This window comes from Pelodiscus sinensis, chromosome 1 (genome assembly GCF_049634645.1).
Source record: "Pelodiscus sinensis isolate JC-2024 chromosome 1, ASM4963464v1, whole genome shotgun sequence".
NCBI lineage: Eukaryota > Metazoa > Chordata > Testudines > Trionychidae > Pelodiscus > Pelodiscus sinensis.
The window spans coordinates 98,330,503-98,354,205 of NC_134711.1; the positions used below are offsets into that span (position 1 = coordinate 98,330,503).

At 42.4% G+C, this 23,703-nt stretch overlaps 1 protein-coding gene across 1 annotated transcript; it reads right to left on the bottom strand.

Moving 5' to 3' along the window:
* Positions 1–4,137: 4,137 nt before the first annotated feature.
* Positions 4,138–23,490, bottom strand: HSP90B1 (heat shock protein 90 beta family member 1). The gene is made up of 18 exons (XM_006138017.3): positions 23,301–23,490; positions 22,674–22,773; positions 20,834–20,975; positions 20,636–20,752; positions 19,600–19,931; positions 16,812–16,923; positions 15,789–15,902; positions 14,059–14,175; positions 12,188–12,325; positions 12,029–12,106; positions 11,878–11,943; positions 11,141–11,410; positions 10,612–10,857; positions 9,907–10,043; positions 8,183–8,261; positions 7,948–8,103; positions 7,018–7,113; positions 4,138–4,396 (listed from the first exon to the last, which is right to left on the bottom strand). The coding sequence occupies exons 1-18, from the start codon at positions 23,347–23,349 to the stop codon at positions 4,367–4,369; spliced, it is 2,379 nt and encodes a 792-aa protein (XP_006138079.1). The 5' UTR covers positions 23,350–23,490; the 3' UTR covers positions 4,138–4,366.
* Positions 23,491–23,703: the final 213 nt, after the last annotated feature.

Genomic DNA, 23,703 nt, shown 5'->3' on the forward strand with positions numbered 1-23,703 from the left:
GTTGTCCCTGGGAGCAGGGCTGGCAGCCAGTGTGCTCCAGCCTCACTTCCGAGACGATCCCTGCCACTCCGCACTGCACATTGCAGCTCTGCCTGACCATCACCCTTTCACACCCACCCCACAGGCAACTGGTGACCAACTATCCACTCAGCAGTAGGACCCACCAGTACCGATGAGAGGAGAAGAGAAAATATGGGACAATTTGCCTATTTTTTTTTTTTAAATTAGGGATAGCCGCAGGAAGGTTTAATACAAGACTGTCCCTTTAAAAACAGGACAGCTGTGTCATCCTAGCTCTTACAACTGATGTGCATTTCAAAAGTGGGAAATTGCTCAGATTATAGGTTGTGCACCAGAGGTTTTTATGAACTCGGGCCCTAGGTAGGCTTCAGTAAGTACTACTGCTAAAAAAGTTAATTGGATTTTGACTTTGCCCTTTGCTCCTGTTTGAGCCCAAGACCACTATAGCTTTTAGTTGGAAGGTTTCTCAGATGCTCTAGATACACACACCCCACTGGCCCTTGTACTAAGCTGTCTTCAGAAGACTCGACTTGGCCAAGAAACTAGAGAATAATGGTCCACTTTGTCAATGTGAAGGGAAGCAATGCCCTTATTTGCCACCCCACGGTCAGGAACACCTTTTAGAGCACTATGGCTCTTTTGTCATTCCCAGACTACACACAACTTGAATTTTTCATTTTAATTTGAAGGTTTAAAAAGTGTAATTGCTCATGTTATGATTTTTTTGGTCTATTTCACCTTTAACTGTTCATTTTAACAATCAGCACTCCTCTCTGCTCATTGGGGATCCTACATACTGATTGGTTATTAAGTCTTTCCATCATGTGTCATGATGAACTCTGAGCCCTAGCAGTAAAAATAGCTAAGCAAAAGAGAAGATATGTACCAGCATAAAACCACGTGAATGTGACAAAACATGCATTTGCTACAAAAATACTGAGGGTGATGCACAGGAGCCTGAGGAGCTGCAGCAAAAAAATGAATACCACACAAAATAGCTTAGGTGGGAGCTTAGACTCAAGTTTTGTAGGTCATCGTTCAAAAGGGGAAGCCTTTTTATGATAGCATGCATCTCTTTGCATAATGTAACAATTGGTCTAACTATTTGACAAGTTTTGCAATCAGGACAATCTTACAGAAAATTAAAGATATGCCATTATTGGTTAAAAACAGTTCATGACAAAGCTATGAAAATGGCCCATCAAATTGACAAGTAAATGCAAAATTGGAGTACAGCTACTTTCATTTGCTTTGGATAAGACAACCAACACCAAGCAGTTGTGTATTCTGGGACAATATATTTTTGGAAATGCCGGGCATGAAGAAATGATTGACATATTACCAATGAGGGGCAGGGAGGGAGGGAGAAGGGAGATCAAACAAGGGGCAAAGACATCCTGAAAACTGTGATGAACTCTGTAAAGTGAGAAAGATACAGTTGGATAATCTTTGTTTGCATGCACAGATTGCTGACCATGCTAGGTGCACAAATACAGGGGATTCCTTCAGCTGTTCTGACAAGAGTAACTGCTCACTTTTGAACTTTCATTGCAGTATGCATCAGGAGGCACTTTGGCATCTTGTGGAACTGAACTTGGAAGTGTAATAGGACTTGTCATTGAAGAACCAAACTGGACAGTAATTCCAGACATCTGTCAGCAGTTTGGAAGTGGAACTAGCAATTTCAAGGAGCCAGATACCTGGGTGGAAAAATTCATCCAGCTGAATTCTGATTTACAATGCCTTGCTTGACAACATGAAGAATTGGCAAAATGGCATAAGTTGGCTGTTATGAAGACATTGGAGCATGATGATAATTGTATTTTGATTCCACCTATATGGAGGCAGGTTCTCATTTGAATCACTTCAAGGATACTTTGCACTCAAGATTGACCAAGTACAGCCTGAATGCAGGCATGAAGCTGAATTTGACCACTTATGATGTAAACTTCAAAGAAATGTGCGAGAAGATGCAGGAGCAGAAATCCCATTCAATAAAGTCCTTGAGTACAGCGTTTCATTTATGGTATTAATCATGTCAGTTAGTAATAATAAATTGTATATTTTCAGTCATGCAAATAGGAATTCTTATACTGGCTGTGTTGACCACTGGTTCTGAATTATGATGTAGTTTGGCTCTTTGGTTTGAAAAGGTTGCTGACCCTTGTTCTAGAGCAATTTTGCTATGCTCTTTCAAACACATGGGCTGCGTCTAGACTGGCATGATTTTGCGGAAATACTTTTAATGGAAAAGTTTGTCTGTTAAAAGTATTTCCACAAAAGAGCATCTATATTGGCAAGTACCTTTGCGCAAAAGCATCTGTGCCCAGTATAGACGCGGTTTTGCGCAAGAAAGCTCAGGCAGCCATTTTCACCATTGGGGCTTTCTTACGCAAAAAATTCCTGTCCACACTGGCCCTCTTGCTTTTTTCCCCCCGAGCGGGAGCATCAGAGTTCTTGCACAAGAACACTGAAAAATCTTACATTAGATCGTCAGTGTTCTTGCGCAAATTCTCGCAGCCAGTTTAGACAGCTGGCAAGATTCTGCGCAAAGGCAGCTGCTTTTGCTCAAAATCTTGCCAGTCTAGACACACCCATGTTGAATAGAATCACTGTTCACCTACCTATTAACTGGCAGCAGTAGCACACCCACAACAGGTACTAATAGGAACTTAAGTTGGTACCTCGCTTCCTACACTGAGCCAGGCTACCATAAAAAAAAAAAATAGAAAAATGCTATCACTAACAGCCTGTACACTCCAATATTTGTTTAAGCACAGTAATGAGGTCCCACTCCCTGTCTTCTGAAGATTCAGAAGAGCTACTATGGAGTAGTATGAGCAACTCTTGGCCCAACAAGTTTTTGAGAATTACAGTCCATGTGATTTTTCCAACATAATACATTTTGCAGAAAGGAAAAGAGCTCTTTAAATTTAAATGTTTACTATGAACACAGTTGCAGTCACTAGTATAAAAACTTCTGAAGTTACATGAAGATAAAAAGATGTACTGCCTTTATATGACCAGAAACGTTCACCTTTTACACCAATACCCCAAGGCAACAGCAGGGCCTGGAGGAATGAAGACAAAGGTCTTGCCAATAATTTCCCATGTGTCCTTAGGCATGACACCTCATCTTTCCGGTTCAATGACCCCCTGTATTCAAAGGTATGTTTGAGATGAACTTTGAAGATTAGCTAAAGACAAATGTTTAATGTTTATGACTCAAATACACATTTAAAATATTTTTACCTCACCTCTATTTAAAATATTTTAGGTGGCTTACGAAGTTTAACACACAATATATAGAACAAATTAAAATAGAGACCCCAGAGGGACATGAAAACTGCTAAACTCTCCCTTCCTCCAATAAAAGAATGAATAAAAAGGGTGGCTTTAGCCGGACGCAGAAACAATAATTGTATGTTGTTTCTACAATCTCAGTTTGAAACAAGTTTAATTTACTGTAGTTCATAGAACAAAGTAGTTAACTGACTATTATGGCAATAGGGTCTATTCCTAGTCTTGATACAGCCAAGCAAGGAGCTGCATCACTTCAGTGATGCTGTAAATGGTGGAAGGAAGAGGGAATAATGTGAGAGAAGCAGTTTTAAATCCACTCAAATGCTCTACTACAAATAGGAGATCCTAATATACTTCCCTTTTCAAAATGCAGCAGAGATGAAAGACACGTGGATTTAGAAGCCTGCATTGCCTTTTCAGCCTTGACAAGAAGATGCAGTAATTCTGTATTTTAAGTGATATTTGTATAGTTTCTCCTAGTTGCCTCACTGCCCAAACATATATTCACTTGTCTTGTGGATCAGTCTAGTTTTGACAGTAGAAAAGTTTTAGGTCAACCAATACAACAGTCACAACCTCTTTACGTCACAGGATATTGCCCATAACTACTGGGCACGAAACAAGTATTATTAGCCTGCCAGCCAGACAATACTGGCCCTTCAGAAGTTGACAATTGTGACCAATGTGTTTTAATGCACAGAAATCAGCTCTGTGAGCAGGTCCCTCCCCCATCTTAGTCACCTACTATGTAAACCACACACACATTTAGGTCTAAGCTAAGAAAGATGAACATTCCAGTTGGGTTACACGTGGTATTTTGGAACATTTTATTTTGTACACATGACAAGATTTTACACCAAGAATAGTCAGTTAAATAGTACAAATTTACATTCATGAGGAATGTTTTAAAAAATTAAACTTAAAAAATCCTCCTCAGCCCATAACCCCACAACACCACCCCCTTAACATTTTACAGTGAAAAACTGAACAATCTAATTCACATTCCCTCCTCACCCCAGGCAGGATGCTAGTTGAGTGCTGTTTACAGTTCATCTTTTACATCTGTAGATTCCTGCAAAGATGAGAGAAAATTAAGTTTGTCTTGAAACCATTTAAAAAGATACTTTGAGATTATAGGTCTGTGTCTGCATACCAAAAGCCATGGCTTTCAAAAGCCAGTTTCTGCAGTACATTTGCCAAATCTCATTTTCATAGCACTTGTAATGCTTATGACTGAAGACATTTTTAGTCTTTTAAAAAACTGTGTGTGTTTACACTAATTTAATTCCAAGAGGCAGGCAACTGATGGGAGATCTTAAGATCATCCTGACCCTACAGGTGCTCCCGTGGTGTTTACTTATCCAAATGGAGGGAGCAGATGACCGGTTATTTAAATTAAAACAATTTTTAAGAAGCCTTTCAGATCCTTTAAATCAATGCAGCAAAAAGGCACAAAATCCAACTTGTCCACGATAGGCCACTTTTGGAATGCAAATTATGATTTGGAATGCAATTATGATGGTGGTTCATCTCTGCAAAATTTGTAACTTAGGAAGAAACAAGTTGACCAATGCTAAAAGTATATTAGCTCTCTGGTTCATGACTGTTGAGCTCTTAACAGGAGCTTTATAGGGATGACTAGCAAATCAAAGTACAATGGAGTTCCTGTTCACAGCAGTATTGTTGCAGCAGTTCAGAGTAGGCTTTGCAAGTACAGTCAACTTCTGATAATCCGGCACCTTTAGGACCCAGGGGGTGCCGGATTATCAGATATGCCGGACTATCATAAGGGGGGGCTATGAGGGGTCTGGAGTGGGGTGGGAGGGGATGCCACCCCAGACCCCTCATAGCCCCCCCTTACGATAGTCCAGCTCTGCCCCAGGCATCCCTGATTCAGCTGCTGCTGGTCAGTTTCAGCAGCAGCTGAATCGGGGATGCCCGCAATAGAGCAGCTGGGATGCTGCTGGGTTGGTCCCGCAGCGCTGAGGGGCAGCGCTACGGCACCAACCCAGCAGCACTTCAGCTGCTCTTGGGGACGCCTGGGACAGAGCAGCTGGGGTACTGCCCGGTTGGTCCCGTAGCGCTGCCCCTTGGGGCTGCGGCACCAACCCAGCAGGACCCCAGCTGCTCTGCCCCAGGGGTCCCTGATTCAGCTGCTGCTGAAACAGATCAGCGGCTGATTCCAGGAAGCCCCAGGCACAGCAGCTCTGCCCCGGGCTTCCTGGAATCTGCCGCTGATCTGTTTCAGCAGCGGCTGACTTGGGGACCCCTAGGGCAGAGCAGCTGGGGTCCTGCTGGGTTGGTCCCGCAGCGCCGAGGGGCAGCGCTACAAGACCAACCCCGCAGCACCCCAGCTGCTCTGCCCCAGGCGTCCGGATTCAGCCTGCTGGTGAAACTGACGCTGCTGGTCAGTTTCAGCAGCGGCTGAATCAGGGACCCCTGGGGCAGAGCAGGTGGGATCCTGCCGGGTTGGTCCCGCAGCGCCGTCCTTTGGCGCTGCGGGACCAACCCGGCAGCACTCCAAATGCTCTGCCCCAGGGGTCCCCAAAAGCAGCTGGGGTGCTGCCGGGTTGGTCCCGCAGCCCCGAGGGGCAGCGCTACGAGACCAACCCGGCAACACCCCAGATGCTCTGCTCCCGGCTTCCCTGATTCAGCTGCTGGTCAGTTTCAGCAGCAGCTGAATGGGGGAAGCCTGTCCGGCTGCCCTAGCACTTCCGGGTTCCTGATAGTGCCGGACCATCAGGAGTCCCGGAGCACTGGATGCCGGACTAATGGAGTTTTACTGTATATTTAAGCAGCTATGAGTCTAGAAACAAGTTCTGTTGACCTCATTTTTATCTACTATCCTTTAATCCTCTCCTCTATTCCGGGGTACGTAACTCACTAAATGCAGCATTAGATTCCTGGGTACAATTAATCAAAGCACCACTATGCAAATTCCAGCATTACAGATAAAAGCTACAGGAGTCCATTACTTCAGGCAGGTGACTGAACACCAAACAATCTCTACTTGGTATCATGAGAATAGATTTATTCCTAGAAGCCAATAATTTATTATTTGCTTCCAGCTGGTCTTCAGAATAGGGATGAAGCTGTAAGGAACTACAATTCTAGAAAACAAGAAGTGTCCCAAGGCATTACAGCTTGTGACAACATTAAAGTAGTTGCAGATGTCTAAAAATCTAAGGTTACTTTAAAATAGATTAGTTAGTGTTAAATTTGATTACTGAACCTTGAAATACAGTTAACTGGAAATACAAGCAGTTCCCACTTTACTGGAAAAATACTAGCATTCTAATAACTGATAAATCCATGGTCAGAAATAAGTTCAGCTACTAGCTGAATAGTCCATCTCCAATCTGTTTTTCTATACTTAAGGTTTTAGTAGCTTCCTGTCTAGTAGAATTAGGACAAGCATACATGAAATGCCTTATGGAAGTAACCTTGTCTTAATCCCAATTTTGATCTAGTCTCTAACTACAAGATGGAGATTTCTCATCACTATCTCATTTGACAATATAAACAAGTAGTAGCTTCCTTGAAGTTACACAAGCTTGATCTATACTATGCCTCACTGAAACTATGATTTGCTGCATGAACACTGTTCATGTTAATGAGAACAGATTCCAGAGTTGTAGAAAAAGATAGTGGATTAGAGATTGCAGAAATTTAAGACTTATTCTGAGAACTGACCTTTTCGGTTTCACTTTCGTCACCATCAGCTTCTACTTCTTCCTCATCTTGCTCTACTTCAGCTGTGTCTTCAGGTTCTTCTGGCTCCTCTTCCACCTTAGACATTAACAAATTAACATGAAACAACATTCTAGCCTCAATGAATCAGTTTGCTTATCTGTCTTAATGGTAGACAGGATATGCACAAGACTCAGTTTGAAGTTCTTGTATGAACTGGGTTTCAGTGAAAAACGGCACAAGGTAACATTTAATCACTTCTTTGATGCATCTAGCTGCTGGATGTTAAATAAAGTTGTACATAAAATGCAATTAACTGAATGGTTTTGCAAGTCACTAGAGGTAGTGTAGTCCTCTAGATAGGACTGAAGATTGTCTAGAGGCTCACTTTCCTGGCCTTTGCACCACTCTGATAGCAAGACCTGCCCATCTACCCTGAAGTGGATTTCTTCAAGTCTGGCCATTCCCCATATCTGTAACAGCCATCTCCTACATTGTCTAGATATTGCAACGATTTTTGGGGGAAGAAAGCCAGGGTTGCCTTCTTCTCACAAGAGGGGAGTTCACAAGCATAGCTAGCAGAGGGGCAAGCCTCCCAGTGTTCTATTAATGCCCATTACTCCAAAATACTGTGGTAGATGTTCCCCAGGTGAGCTTTCCAATCTGAGATACAGACTTGGGCTAGGAGGGTTTCTGTTGTAAGAGCAGCTGTAGAGCCACAACTTCTATGCTTTGAAGTTGTGGCTCTACAGCTGCTCCTGAGCACAAACCCTGCTAGCTCAAAGTCTCACTCCCAAAATATCTGGGTATAGCTACACTAGCTCCCATACACATACCCATCTGAAGTTTTGTTTGAAATGGAAGTTGTTTTTAAAAAGTGCTTTGAAAACTAAGACGAGCACCAAGCTGTAACCAGAAGTGGTGGCAGCTCACCTTTGCTTCAGGGTCAATGTTTAAACTTAAACGAAGCATCCTTTCTATTCTCTCTCCATATTCCTTGGTGTCTGGCAACATATAGCCTGATCTTATGGTCGCTGTTTCAAATAGAACTACAGCAAGATCTGCAACTGTTTTATCCTCTTCATTTTCCTGAGTTGAAAAAGACAGACTATTAACCAGGGTTAATGTAGCTAAACAATTAACCTATCATTTTGTAACTTCTGTTTACCTTTATGCGCCTGAGCATGTCCTTGATCAGTGGATGTCTAGGGTTAATTTCAAATGTCTTCTTCTGACTAGCATAATAACTACAAGAAAAAAAAATTGTTAGTAGCTAGCTTCTTAAAACTGGTAACACCACTTAGTTTGCTATCTAATGTTTAAGGCTTTGTTTACTTCAGAACAGTCCGTCAGTAAGTTCGTACTCTGGATAAGTACAGTGTGGAAAGTCAGCTTTATATGCAACACTTGCTCACCCTGCTGACCTACTCACATATTTACTCAGATGTGCAGAGGCTTATCTGATCAATTCATTCTGTTGTGCTTCAGTAGTCAGTTTCTGAAGCAAGCAAGCACAAGAAGGGGCTACAAAGTGGCGGACCTAGACTTTAGTAAGGCATTTGATACAGTCTCGCATGATAGTCTTTATCAATAACTAGGCAAATACAGTTTAGCTGGGGCTACTATAAGGTGGGTGCATAATTGGCTGGATAACAATTCTTAGGGAGTAGTTAACAGTCCACAATCCTGCTGGAAAGGTATAAGAAGTGGGGTTCTGCAGGTGTCTGTTTTGGGACCAGTTCTGTTCAATATCTTCATCAATTATTTAAACATTGGCATAGAGAGTACGCTTATTAAGTTTGCAGATGATACCAAGCTGAGAGGGGCTGCAACTGCTTTGGAGGATAGGGTCATAATTCAAAACCATCTGGACAAATAGGAGAAATGGTATGAGGCAAACAGGATGAAGTTTAATAAGAACAAGTGCAAAGTACTCCACTTAGGAAGGAACAATCAGTCTCATACATACAGAATGGTAAAGCAACTCTCTAGGAAGGAGTACAGCAGAAAGGGGTCATAGCGGACCACAAGCTAAATATGAGTCAGCAGTGTGATGCTGCTACTGCAGCAAAAAAAAAAAAAAAAAAAAAAAAAAAAAAAAAAGTGCAAACATGATTCTAGGATGCATGAACAGGTGTGTTGTGAGCAAGATGTCATTCTTCCGCTCTACTCTGTGCTGATTAGGCTACAGTTGGAATATTGTGTCTAGTTCTGGGTACCACATTTCAAGAAAGATGGAGAAATTGAAGATGATCTAGAGAAGAGCAATTGAAGATGATCCAGAGAAGAATGATTAAAGGTCTAGAGAACATGACCGATGAAGGAAGACTGAAAGAATTGGGCTTGTTAATTTGGAAAAGAGAAGACTGAGGAGGGACAGGATAGCTATTTTCAGGTATCTAAAAGGGTGTCACATGGAGGAAGGAGAAAAATGGTTCTTTTTGGCCTCTGAGGATACAGCAAGCAGCAATGGACTTAAACTACAGCAAGGGAGGCTTAGGTTGGACATTAACCACCCTATCAGTTGGTTTTAAGAAGTTTTTCTTAAATACTGGAATAATTTGCATAGGGAGGTTGTAGAATCTCCATCTGTGGAGATATTTAAGAGCTGGTTAGATAAACGTCTATCAGGGATGGTCTAGATAGTACTGGGTCCTGCCATGAGGGCAGGGGACTGGACTTGATGACCTCGAGGGCCTTTCCAATTCTAGTCTTCTATCATTCTATGACATTCATCTTACCTAACTTCCAATGAGTCTCACATCCTCATAAGTGAGACTTTTAGATCCATTCTTATAAATAGGGAGCACTATCAAGCAAGTCATAATTGCCTACTAACTGTGGCTCATGTCTGTGGTGTTCGTACACTGATGTACAAGAAGTAAAGCTTACTTTGTGGAGATATCCTTCCCAGTCTGGTATGCCTGAGCCTTCATGATTCTTTCCATGTTGCCAGACCATCCATACTGACTAGCCACCAGTGCACAGGGAGACTCAGTTAAGCGTTGAGACAACACAGCTTTTTCAATCTAGGAAAAAAAATGTTTACTGAGATTGAGAGAACCCCTAACCAGGAAAGTAATGTTTGTATACTCTCTTTATTTGTAGTTCTCATCTTTGAGGTCAGTTAGTAAAAACATCTGTTCAAATACAGTCCTATATATGATGGTTTTGAAAGCTCCCCTCCCCCCAGTGAAGAGTCCCGATATTCTATTAGTATAAGTCTTCTAAAAGCAATTGAGAGACATGAGAACTTTCTAAAAAAGCACATCTATATTCATATAGAAATGAAGTTTGTCCATATGGGTATGGCTACACTGCGTTTTTTTGGGAAAGGTATGCAAATCATACTTGTATTTGCATATCTTCTTCCAATTCTTTTCCCGGAAGAGGTTTTCCCCCCCCGATACTGGCCTGTCTACCTGCGGCCAAATGTTGGAAAAACCCTCTTTCAAAACCACAGTGTAGCCATACCCTATGGACAAATAAATGAAGACTATAGGGAAGATGAGGGTGTAAAAGTAAAAATTAAATGAAGGATTAGTCAGGTACCATAGAGGTGCAAGATAACACTACTCTGAACAAATAAGTGTGTACCTTGTCCTTTAGAGCCTTGTCTTTCATCCAGGTTAAGAGTGGTTCGTATTCTTTTTCCAAAGCTTCCTGACTCTCCTTGGATTTGTCACTTTCATCAAATTTCACTCCTTCCTTAGCAACGTTCTGGAATCTCTTGCCATCAAATTCTGGCAGAGCTTGAATACAGTATTCATCCACAGGTTCAGTCAAATAAATCACTTCATAGCCCTTTTTCAGAAGACGTTCAACAAATGGCGAAGATTCGGCCTACAAAGACAAATTAATACTTCATGACACTAAGTTATTGGAATTCTATTGCTGTGTAGTTCTTTGGACAGTTGTGAAACAACATTAACCTAAAAATGCCAGAGGCTGCTAATATCCAAGTTGCCTTGAATACCAACACTACAGTACAAGCAACTACAAGTCATCTGGCACACTGAGCCTAGCCACTCTTTCCAGCAGTAAGAGCTTTAATTACAACCAGTCTGATTCCTAAACTCAGGCAGATTTGCTATTTGACTATTTTGCTTTGTTACAGAAGATTTACCTCTTTTCTGTTGGCTCCTGCCATGAAATAGATTTTGTCTTGTTTCTCCTTCATTCTCTCCACATACTGGTCCAGACTAGTAGTGTTACTTTCATGATGAGATGATTGGAAACGAAGAAGCTTAGCTAGACGAGTACGGTTGGAATGATCCTCTATCACTCCAAGTTTTATGTTTGTACCAAATTCTTTCCAAAACGTATCATTGTATTTTTCTTCAGCAATCTTCTTGATCATGTCAAGAGTTTTACGAACCAGTTTCTTCCTAATAACCTATTCATTCCAAAGACAAAACAGCAAGTTCACTCATGCTGTTATATGAACAAGGAGCACAAACAATCTTTTAAAGCTGTTAAAAGGAGTGCTAAAAAAGGCATTAATCTGTTAATTATTCCTATTCTCATGTTAACTCCTTAGCCACCCCCTTTTCTGTCTTCTAGTGAAGATTCAATAAATTCTGGTTGTGGCAAGAGTTTATGAACTGTTCCATTTTGTACTTTCAAATTTTAATTAAGTGAAATGAAGTTAATCTTGATGTTTTGATTCCTAATTTAGATTAGATAGTCTAAAAAGAATCTAGGCTCAAATATGTAGTCTAGAAAGAATCTAGGCTCAAATATGGCTAGTTGAGTATTTTGTGCTTCCCCATACTTGCTACAATCATGTTACTTAACAGGGGAAGTGGTAGATTTAGTCACTCAGGCGCCAGTAGACATAGTTTAACAAGCCAACTAAGATACCTTTAGCAATTTATGCTGCTGAAGGGTTTCACGAGATACATTCAGAGGAAGATCATCAGAGTCCACCTAATTGGGGAAAAAAAAGCTGAAATTATGAAGTAGAAGCAATAGTAATTTAAGCAAGTTCAGTTAAACACTTCAAGATACTTACAACACCCTTCACAAAGTTAAGATATTTAGGCATCATATCATGGAAGTCATCTGTGATGAATACTCTCCGGACATACAACTGCATGATAAAAAAAAAAAATTAGGAATGTTTCAGGGATATTGAAGTATATGCCATCTTTTAGAATACTTATGTTTTTACCTTAATGTAATCACTCTTTTTGGATCCATATTCATCAAATAAACCACGCGGAGCTGTGGTAGGAATAAACAAGATAGACTTGAATGTTACTTCTCCTTCAGCAGTGAAGTGAATATAAGCCATAGGATCATCGTGTTCCTGTGGAAGGAAAGTTACTATTTAATCAGTGTTTCTTTCTAGAGCTTGTGTGTGAAAGAGATATTCCAAAAGTGCAGACTCACAAGGAGGAACAAAGTTGGATCCGTGATAGAAATAATTAATGGGATAAATCAGAGTGCTTTTAATCTCTACACAACTCTGCCCTGATTTATCCTTTAGAAGGGAAATTTTATTTAACATCTTCCTGTCATTCCAGATTTGCATGAAATAAGATTAAGGAGATTGCCAACTAAACAGTGAAACCAAATCCCAGATTCTCGAAGATTAATTCCCTATCAAACACGTAAAAACAGTAATTCACTAAGCAGCCTGTTCTACTAAAACCGAGGGAAGATCATTGAAATAGAAAGGTTAAGCACTATAGTAGTAAAACAAAAAGTCTCATTACACAGCCACTGAAAATAGGATACTAGTTGCCAGTAAGAAAATAGGATCTTATCTGCAAAGATTACTTCTACTAGAATTCCACACCGCTATACAATGCAGAATTAATGTTTCACAACTTTGAATTTGTGATTTCCACCAAGGTGCTATTCCAGTTTTGTAGGTTTCAGCTGTATTAGTTATGTGCATACACATGTCAGTGTGCACATGACTGCTGGCACCACCCTTCCCCTTATATTCCTTGCTAGCCTGAATCCCCTTCCTCTTTAGTCCCATCTATTATTGCACACCCTCTCTCCCAGCACTCTATCCACACTTGGCATGAGGGCATGGATACCACCTCTGGAGACCAAAGGGTGTTGGTTGGCAAATCACATATATGACCGAACTCACCAACTACCCTAATTCTCCCCTCTCTGCTAGTCATCTACTATTTTACAACTAAAATACTGCTAATTTGCCTACCCTCCTGTTCCACTACAATGGTATGACCCAAAAATCTTACAATACATATGGAAGCTTAAATTTGGGACTAAACATGACAGACAAAATAGTCCATGAGGACACTATTGCCCTCATAGGCCAGGTTATTACACTGCATTTGTATAAGTAATGACTGTTTAAATGAAAACGTTAAAGATTGACATATTGATAAAGAATTTGTAAGAATCTGTCAAAGTTTCCTGAATCTTTTGTCTTCACTGTTACAGGCATTTGAAGTTACCAAAAAAACCCACTATACTTCACCATGCCAGTTATGTATGCACAATTTTAAAATATTGTGCAGGATGAACCTCTCTAGCCCAGCACCTTTGGAATATGTCCAGGGCCAAACCAAAGAGTTTGCTGGACCACAGATCAGTATTGTCTAGCAGCATTACCAACACTTCCACTGCTTACTGGGCTCTTACAAGACATTTAAGGGGTAAACTAGTCCTAAATAACAAAACACAGAGCCAGGATTGTGGGCTGCAAACAAACTTTATGGGACCACAGGAATCTTGGTCATGCCCACGGTGAGTGGACATCCGACTAACTAAAATCATGCTGAACCATGGAAGTTCAACTTGTACAGAATTTCATTTTTTGGTGCAGAGTTGCTCCAGGAGTAAAATCATACTACCTACACCTTCCTCACTAATCCTTTTACTCCCTTTGCCCATTTGCTCAGCCTCCAAAATCAGGTCAAGGACTTTCTAGTAAAGTAAGTTTTATGGTAGGTTTAAGGATCTGGCCTCTCAATTTTAGACTAAAGCAGTGTATGGGGAAGTTAGAGGTTACTGTGCCAGAAAAGTACTGTAGAAATTTGAATCATATATCAAATTTACCTTAGAAAACGATTTGTAAAATGCTTTGTATTCATCATCTTCAACTTCCTTAGATGGTCTCTGCCAAATTGGCTTAATATCATTCATAAGCTCCCAATCCCAGACAGTTTTTTCAACCTGAGAATGAAAAAAGTCAATTTTACATTGTTCAGCTTTGTGGTGTATGTCCAAGACTGCTGATATTAATTTAGAAGTAACTGTAATCATGTGTCAATACTACAAATGTAGGCCAGTTAGACTTTTAAATTAGAGCATCCAATTTAATACTATTTTGCATGTACTCCTACTAGATGGTTGTGGTTGATGGAGCACATCCTCACTGCATTGAGTGATGCACCATGGATAGCTATCCCACAGTCCCTGAAGCAGATTGGAATTCTGGGCTAGGGTCCTAATGCCTCATGGGATGAACACACTGTTTCAAGTAGTTATGGATGCATGTTGTCAGCCTCCCACATCTGTGGCTCACAACAAGCCTGTCTTGTAGTACACTTGTGTAAGCTCCTTTATTGTCACACAGCATTGCTGTGCCCCTGGCGTAGCCCTTACTGACCATGCCCTGTGCAATTCCGGGACAGAGATCAACATTTATTTTGCTGGGTCAGAGCTCTGCTTCACAGTCCCTCCTCCCCTGCCATCAGAACCACTGTCTCAAACACTCTACGCTGGAGGCATGTGTGACCCTTGGCTTGTATGCTCAGCTGTGTTAGTAAGCTTTCCAATTTGCTCCAGAGGAAGGAAACATTCCAGTGTTCCTGGAGCTTTTCCTGCTCACCTGACTGAAAGAGCTCAGACTGTCCATAACAGCAATTTGGATCACTATCTGGAGACTAGTAAATTACAATACAGTGTTTCCACTTTGTTTAATTCAAAATGTGAATGTTGTCTTAGGCATTACTCCAATTCAAGTGGAGTATAAGGGTCAAGATTAAGAGCCCTTTATTTAGGTCAACAGGAGGGACTGGATAGTGTAGACATTACAAATTCAACCTAACACTGAAGCGGTTGACCTAAGCTCGTAGAATAGATCAGACCCAAAGTTGCAGAAGCAAGTCACCGCTTCACTGAGGCATCTCAAATAGAAAAGTTTACGTATATATTGTGAGCCTCTAGTGTACTGCATATTCAGTATTACTTTAGGTGCTCAATAATGCACTAGGCACATGAAGACAAACTGAAATGGTGCCCACCCTGAAGGGTTTACAGTGTGACATTTAAGATATAGTATGCAAATGCAAGCACCATGGGGGGAATGACTGAATGGGACACCAACAGCTGATAACTTACGGTTTGTGTACTTATTTAGGCATGCACACATTATGCATGGCACACCTGAATTTATATAAATCCAAAATACTAAAAAATTTTTCAGTCTGAGTTTGAGGTGAACACTGGTATTATGAGTTTCCATTAGATTGTTGATCAATAGATAGCCACTAGATCGCTAACAACTCAAGACCCTTGACCCCCCTCAGATGCTTACTTGCCAAAGAAAGAATACATTCAGTACATTACTATCAGTGTTTCTGAATTGAAATATATTTACTCCTGTTCTGGCATTTGCATCAGACTTGTTATCAGCACCATCCTGATGGCAGGCTTACTAGAAGGCACTGTCATTGCTAGAACTATATCATGCACATCTAGAAGATGAAACATTTTGCACCCCTGAACAGGTAACTAAGACAAGCTGTTTAGCCCTCAAGTGTATATCCAAAAAAACCCCATACTTTCTTAGTTTTTGGCTTTTTCTCCTCTTCCTCCTCTTCAACAGCAGCTTCATCATCCGTTTCCTCTTTTTCTTTTACTTCTTCCTCTTCAATGGGCTCTTCTACAGTCTCAGTCTGTGGAAACACTTAACTGTAAGTCCACATTGCTTAAGTCAAGAGGCTGTTTGACAAGGTTCTTCTAATTGTTTCTCATGGAAGAGTGATTTAGGACTGAAAAAAAATCTGTAAGCTTTTATTTTGAATGAGTAACTAGAACATGCCACCTGCCATGCTTTAAAGTCATGTAGGATTCTGAATATCAACATATACAAATTCAGTGTGACTAACAGATGTGAATTGGGCTGCAGCAGAAACAACACTGATTGCTCAAGTTGATTTTCAACCACCATGCTGGAATTTTGTATGATGCTGAAGACTCTTAACCAGAGGCAGACAAACAGAAAGAGAGAAAGTGAGGCCACCAGACAATACCCTGGTGTGAAGCCCCAGAAACTATGAGTGGCTACGTATGTATTTCCACCATGAGGCATTCCCTGCTTAAGATCTTTCACTTCTTGGTTTTGCTTTTGGCTATTAGATATGTAGTGCCATCTTGTAGCTTTCTCCCTATCTGAGAGTGGGGAGGTGGAGGGACAGGATTCTGATTCTGATTTGTCCACCTGCCTCTTAATTTATCCTTCTTATACATCCCAATTTCCTCAGCCACTGCTCAACTTTTCCAAGTAGCATTTAAGTTACCAGAAATTCTCCTCTTCACCAGGTTTGAAGAGCAGTGAAGCTAACGAGCAGTTTGTCAATTCTGCTGCATTGGAAGTGTCATTTTGGAGAACTGCTAGCCAAACAAGATCCAATATCACTTTTGCAACCCATGAGAGTAACTGCTTCCATAGAACACAAGCTCTGCAGAACAGCTCAGGAAATTGTGATAGAATGTCCTCCATCAGGAAGTAGATTTTTCAAGACCTTGAAATTAGTGCTGTATATATAATAATGAATAATTAGTTAAGAGTTAGAGCTATTTACCTTGCTGCTCCACACATATATGGGGAAGTTTATGAACTGTGAATATTTCTTGACTAGATTTTTAACTGTATCCAGCTCGAGATAGTCAGATGCCTCCTCCTTCAAGACAAGGCTGAGAAAGACAGTACAAGCCATTTAGTGTGTTATGAAAGGCTACTATTCCAAAGCAATTTTACTTACTGAACCTATGCCTAAGTATTTTTAAGAACCTGGTGTATAAGTACACCCAAACAATGGACAGTCTCTAGTCTCAAAGTTCAGTCAGAATTCTTCCTCAACTCTGCTCCTTTGCTGTCTTTTTCCAGAGGAAAAAAACAACAGTACTTTTAAAATTATGGAAGCCCAATAAAACAAATCAGAACAGATTCAGAACACTACAGTTAAACACAAGCCACATTAACACAATTGAACATTATCAGACACAAGACTTCAGAATATGTAGGAGAATGGGGAGGGAAGAAGGGGGGGAGAGAAGAGTCCAAAAAAGATCTAGAATTATCATCAGCAAAGAAGCATACTGCAAATGGAGACACAGGGGCAACAGGAGGACATTGAGTCACCATTCAATCTGCCAATCCAGCCCTAGAGTACAACTTGAAACTGGTGACTTATTTTTGTCAGGTAATTTGGTTTCATTTAAGACAGACTACAGGTTGGAATGCCTTTGTCCGGCACTCTCGGGACTTTTGATCCCAGATGAGGGATTTTACCAGACCCAGACCAGGGAACATTATTTCTGTACCTACCCCCATCACCAGCCCCCCAGCCATGGCCTCTGACAGCCTCCCAGCTGACTTTCCCCTGCCGTGGGCTCCAGGGATGTAAGCGACTAATCAACTAGTCGCTTCCTCCACTTGCTGTCTCTATCACAAAGAGAGAGCGGGGGGGGGGGGGGGGGGGGGAAGAGGAGGAGGAGGAGAGGAAGGGATGCTGGGGGAAGCCAGCTTAAAAGCTGGTTCCCCCCCAACTCCAGTTCTGTGGGAGGGGTATAGAAGTGGCATTCCACTTTTGAAATGTACAAGAGTCCCAGTGGGCTCTTGCTACATTTCAAAGTGGAAACACCCTTATCGACTCAAATAGTCAATGGAAATTTAATCGACTATTTGATTAGTTGATCAATTTCAACATTCCTACTCCGCATGCAGGGCTCCTGGCCTCACTGTGGCAGTCCTGCCACTGGCATGCATTGCCCCACTGCCATGCTCTATTCCCACAGGGGAAGCCCCCTGTTGGGGTCTACTGGCTCCTCGAAGTGACAAGCCTTGCTGGGTCGACCTGCAGCTTCCCAGTCTTACCATACAGCTCCACTGGGCTTTTTGCTGCACTGCCCCACTCCCACATTTCTGGTCCCACTGCCAGGCAGCCCTGCGATCAGGCTCTCAGCAGGGGGCAGCCTCACTGCCTTGCAGTCCCACCAAGACACTGAGCCGCTAGGTAGTAGTGGGGTTGCTAGGCTTCTGGTTGTGCTGCAGGCTCCTGCCCCCACCCTCCAGCGTTTGCACTGGACGGCAGCCCTACTATTGGTCTCCTGTTCTGTTGCTGCAGGGCAGCCCCTCTACTGGGCTCTAACCCTGCTGCAGGGCTCCCAGCCACCAGCCCTCCACTAGGGCTCTCTGGCCCTGGGACATCTGCGCTCCTGCCAGACCAGAGTACTGGTTAACAGAGGTACAACCTGTACAAGGAATGTTAGATACTGTGTAAATGAATAATCATGTAACCACATCAAAGATTAACAGTTACACAATTATTTATTAGTCCCTGGGGACAGGGTTTCCAGCAGTGTACTTCTGAGGAGCCCCTGCCACCCTGCACTGCTGCCTCTGTATCCGAGGCAGCAGAAGCCCATCTTGGGGGCAGGGTAGAGATAGACAAACTCCCTGCAGACAGAGGCTGCTCTGCAGAAGCCTCCCCACCTTGTGGCTTCTGAGAGGCAACAGGGGCATGTGTGCACACATGTGCAGTTGACTACATGTGACATCCCTACAAACTACTATATTTAGCACTGTTTTATCTCCCCCCCCCACACACTGCATGAAGTTGGGGAAAGTCTTCCTAGCAATACTTGCAACTCAAGCTATCGGGACTAGAAAGTGGTTATAGCGAAATCTGAAATGTACTGAAGGAACTGCAAAGAGTGGAGACGACTATGCAGTTTTTACTCAACAGACAGAAGTTTTTAGATTGTCTACTCCACTGTAAGTTAATGGAAACTTTGATAAAACTGAAAATGGAATTGTGTGGTTCTTGATACTCAAATATGATGAGCCTCAGATATGGAGAAGGCTGACCATTAGCAGAAAGGACAGTGAACTCAGCCACTTGTGTCAGAGCAGTACAAGTTAAGATCAACTCTGAAATGATCATTCATTATTCTCTACACTATGTATTAACCTAAGAGATTAAACAAAGTTTTGTTAAGATGGACCACAGAAGTCACTCTGCAGTTTAGCAAAAGTACTCATTTACATAAGCTGAAAAAGCACAAATTTCAACTTTATAAAACAAAACAAAAAAATCAAGCAGGACTCGGAATACCAGTTAATATTGCATCACATCCTTAAACTATGCAAGAAAATGAAAAATTGGCTAAAAATCTCCACACCTTTGGTCAATAGTTATACTTTTCAGGAAGTCATCTCTATTCAGGGAAAGCACTCATTTCATGCTAAAGATATTATAAATGAAGAGTTATATGCACAGGAATCATAATACAGAGAACAAACAACATGCTAACGAGCAAGGTGTACCTCAACAGGTTAATAAGTTTTGGATCAGCTGCAATACTTACGTTATGGTGGTGCCTCTGCCCAAGGTGTTTCCTCTCGGGTCATCAATCACTGAGAATTCATTTGAATCAGATTCCCAAATGTGTTGAGTATCATTGTTGTGCTTTGATGTGACAATAACTCTGTCTGCTACCAGAAAGGCAGAGTAGAAGCCAACACCAAACTGGCCAATCAACTCAGATGTTGACTGACTATCTTCCTGTGTTTCAGTAATCTTGTTTAAGAATTCACTTGTACCAGACTTGGCAATGGTACCCAAGTTTTTGATTAATTCTTCCTTGGTCATGCCAATGCCTGTGTCTGTAACATGAAGCATGTTCTTCTCTTTATCACACTAGAAAATGAAAAAAGTACATTCAGTTAAGTGTCAGCATGCATATTTCAGCTTATTAAAATGGAAAGTTACAGTAAGATGTTATAGTAAAACCAATCAGATTCTTCATGAATAAAATTTGCTATGCAAAAAATATGGCAAGAGTATGGAGTCACATTAAGACAATATGGGAAGACACTTGCTGAAACAATACAGTGTTTCAGTCACTCTTCACAAAGTCCTGAAAGGGAGCCATAAATGTTTGTGGTATCTCTTAAGGCTGTATCTACACCATGGCAGCAACTGATGCTGAGACTGATGTACCAACGGTCCCAAATAGACCACAGATCACTCTGCAGTCAACCACTGTATTCTACCCTGAAAAAAAGGCAAGTCCCCCTTCCTGCTGCCATAGACCCCCATAGTAATTTGGGCAAGATGTGTCAACTCCAGCTATGTTAATAACATAGCACGTTATTTACATAGCTGGAGTTTTGTACCACTGAACAACTTCATGCTGTAGTTTAGACATAAGCGCAGACGTGCCAATGATTTATGGTCATAGCAGGGTACCAAGTTTTTACAATTTTAAAGTGCTTTACAGACTGGGATATGCAGACTTAAAATTTGTTACCTCAAGCAAGGAAAAGTGAAGTTTTTCCAATGGGGAGAGGGTGGGGTGCGTAACAAATCAGCAGATTATTGTACAAGCTAGCAGCTCTTACCTTTATTTTAACAGTGAGTTCTTCATTACCAGAAAGGGCATTTTCATCAGTCAGTGATATTAGCCTTATCTTATCTAGAGCATCAGAAGCATTTGAAATCAATTCTCTCAGGAAAATCTGAAATGAAATATTTAGGAATAATAAATGTTATGCGAGAACTATACATATTGACATTCCCTGGATAAACATCCGGCTTACCTCCTTGTTTTTGTATAAAGAATTGATAATGAGTTTCATCATTCTGTTAACTTCAGCTTGGAATGCAAACTTCTCTGATTTTTCTCTGATTTCTTTTATCTGGGATGCATTTAAGCCATCTAATTGAATAGCTTCCTCCTCTCTGTGGAGAGAAAGATAGCAGATCTGTTATTGGACCATATTCAGTTACTATGTAGTGGCAAGAGCAACTGAATTTGAGGTTCCAGACACACACAGGTTACTATAAAGTTCCACAAACCATGACATCAGGATGACAGTTTAGAACTGTTAAGATTTGATTGACAATGGAGCACAAAGCATGAAAACTACTGGTAAAGTCTGGTAACAGGGAGTGCATTAGATGTTGTAAAAGCTGGACCTCTCTACTCAGAAAATCCTACAGGTCCCTTGTCTAAAGACTCTCCTCTGAAGACACAATATATAATATTATCTCTGATATAAAAGTAACTCTCAGCTGTATGTCTTTCTTTCTGTAGCACACAGGCTATTATTTCAAGTGTTCACCATAAGCCAGTGTATTATTGTAATAGCTTTCTTGTTTCTACTAATACTCCATGGGGCTGACTAGAATCAAAGAAAGCCATAAGTACATCAATAATGGGTCAGACCAAAGTTTCATCTAGCCCAGTATTCTGTCTTCTGGCATTGGCCAATGCAAGGTGTCCCAGAGGAAGTGAATAGAACAGGGTGATCCATTCCCTGTTGTCATTCACAGCTTCTGGCAATGAGAGACAAGGGACACCATCTCTGCCCATTATTGCTAATAGTCATTGGTGGACCTATCTTGCATGTTCCCCAAAGTCAGTGACAGATGTTAAATCTGCATTGTTATGTTGAAGTAGTACAATCTGGTTACTGTTTCATACATCATTATTAAGTATTACTTACGATCTACCTTTTAATTTTATTCATTTCAGAAGAAAAAGTAACAAAACATGGGCAATTTGTTTTTTTAAGCCCATCAACTGAAAAGACCAAAGCTCTTAGGTATCTGAAACAGCAGCTTGCTACCCCTTCCAGACCACTGCACTACTGGAATCTGATTTGTCCAGCATAACATCACGTTTCACCTCATTTGAAAGCTATTTGCTTATAAAACCAACAAAAAGACAAAATGTCACATTACTCTTTTATTGAAAGATTGCTTACTTTTATTTTTACCATATGATAAATCAATTGGAAATTACATTTCTATGTACGGCATATACAGCACTATAAATGAATTGTATGCAAATTTAGTTTTCATTCACTTCCCTACTATTTTAGGCACCAAGTTGGAAAACTATGCAAATGTCTAGATGAGTCGATGTACCAGTAGGGCTATGCAGAAATCTGTGTATACATATGTCCCTGATTGAGACCGCCTGCCTTGAAATACATCTTACAGGTTGAACCTTTCTAGTCTGACATGATTTCAGTTAGCAGGATGTCCACCTGTCATGGGTGTGGCCAAGTTTTCCATATGCCATAAAGTTTGTTTGTAGCCAGGAGTCCTGGCTGTGCCTGTTCTGCACCGTTACTTAGCTCCAATTTACCCCTAAATATCTCCTATAAGCCCAGCAAGCTGTGGAACTGCTGGCAATGCTCCTAGATAACACTGACCTCCTATGTTTTGGCAAATTCTCTGGTTCAGCATTGGTCAGGCCCCAACGATGCTGGACTAGAGAGGCTCAGCCTATAGATTAGAAACACAAACCTCTCTCACATTCCATTATGACTTCTTAGGCCAGCAAAAGGATGAGGCAGTAACCCACAGGGGGGGCATTTTAGTGTTTTGCTATAGGGGGCGACAGACCTTTACACAATACAAGGTACAAACCTCTGAACAACTTCGTCGTCAGTCCGGGAGCCCTCTCTGCTTTTCCCCAGGTCATCTTCTACCGTGGCGTCCACATCCAGGTCCTCCGCTCTGACCGATGCTGAGGGAGAAGGGAGCGTTAGAGACCGACTAGCCGACTGGCTCCGCCCCCCCCGGGGGCCTCTAGCGGGCTCAGTCCGGCCCCCGCAGCGGGGGACACGAGGCAGGCGGGGAGAAGGGCGCGGAGCGCTCCGGGCAGCGCGACCTGGAAAAAGAACCCTCCCCCCTTTCCCGGAGTTACACCCGCCCACCCCACTGGGTGGTGACGCCGCCGCGGGCGGAGACCCCGTCGGGACCAAAGGGCGCAGCGCGCGGCAGCGCCTCGGGGCACAATTCCCTGAGGGGAAGACACTGCCCCCCCCCCCCCCCCCCCACAGCCAGGCGCGCGCCCCAAAGACCGATAACGGGGAGAAGGGCGGGGGCGGGGCTGCTCGCCCCAGGGCAACTCCCGGCCTCACGCAGCGCCGCGCCCCGTCCCCAGGCTTCCCGGTCACTCCCCGGGCGGAGGCCCCACCGGCCCCAACCGCTCCTCGCCAGAAGCTTCTAGAATCCGCGGGCGGGCGGGCGCGGGAGGAGGGGGCGACTCACAGGCCAGGAGCAGGACACACAGAAGAGCGAGTCCCCACAGCGGCTTCATTGCAGCAGCGGGGGTGTCGGTGCGGACTCAGACGAGGACTCGCTAGATCCAGCCCCACGAGCTCTCAGGAAAAGCGCCGAACCTACCGGACCAGCCCGGTAGGGCCCTCCCCCAGCCTTATCACCGTCCGGCACACGGGGTGGGGAGAAGCGCTCAACTCACCGCCAATCAGAGCGCACCACGCCAAACACACAGCCAATGAAGCTGCCTGGGAGGTGGGGCGGGATCTGGTCCTCGCCAATCAGAGCCTTCCATGTGCGGCTTCCTGCGGTCTGAGCGTGGCTACCTCTGATTGGTCACCAGTAAGAAGAGTCGGCCAATCATTTTCCGCGGCTAGTTTAACCGGCCTGCCGT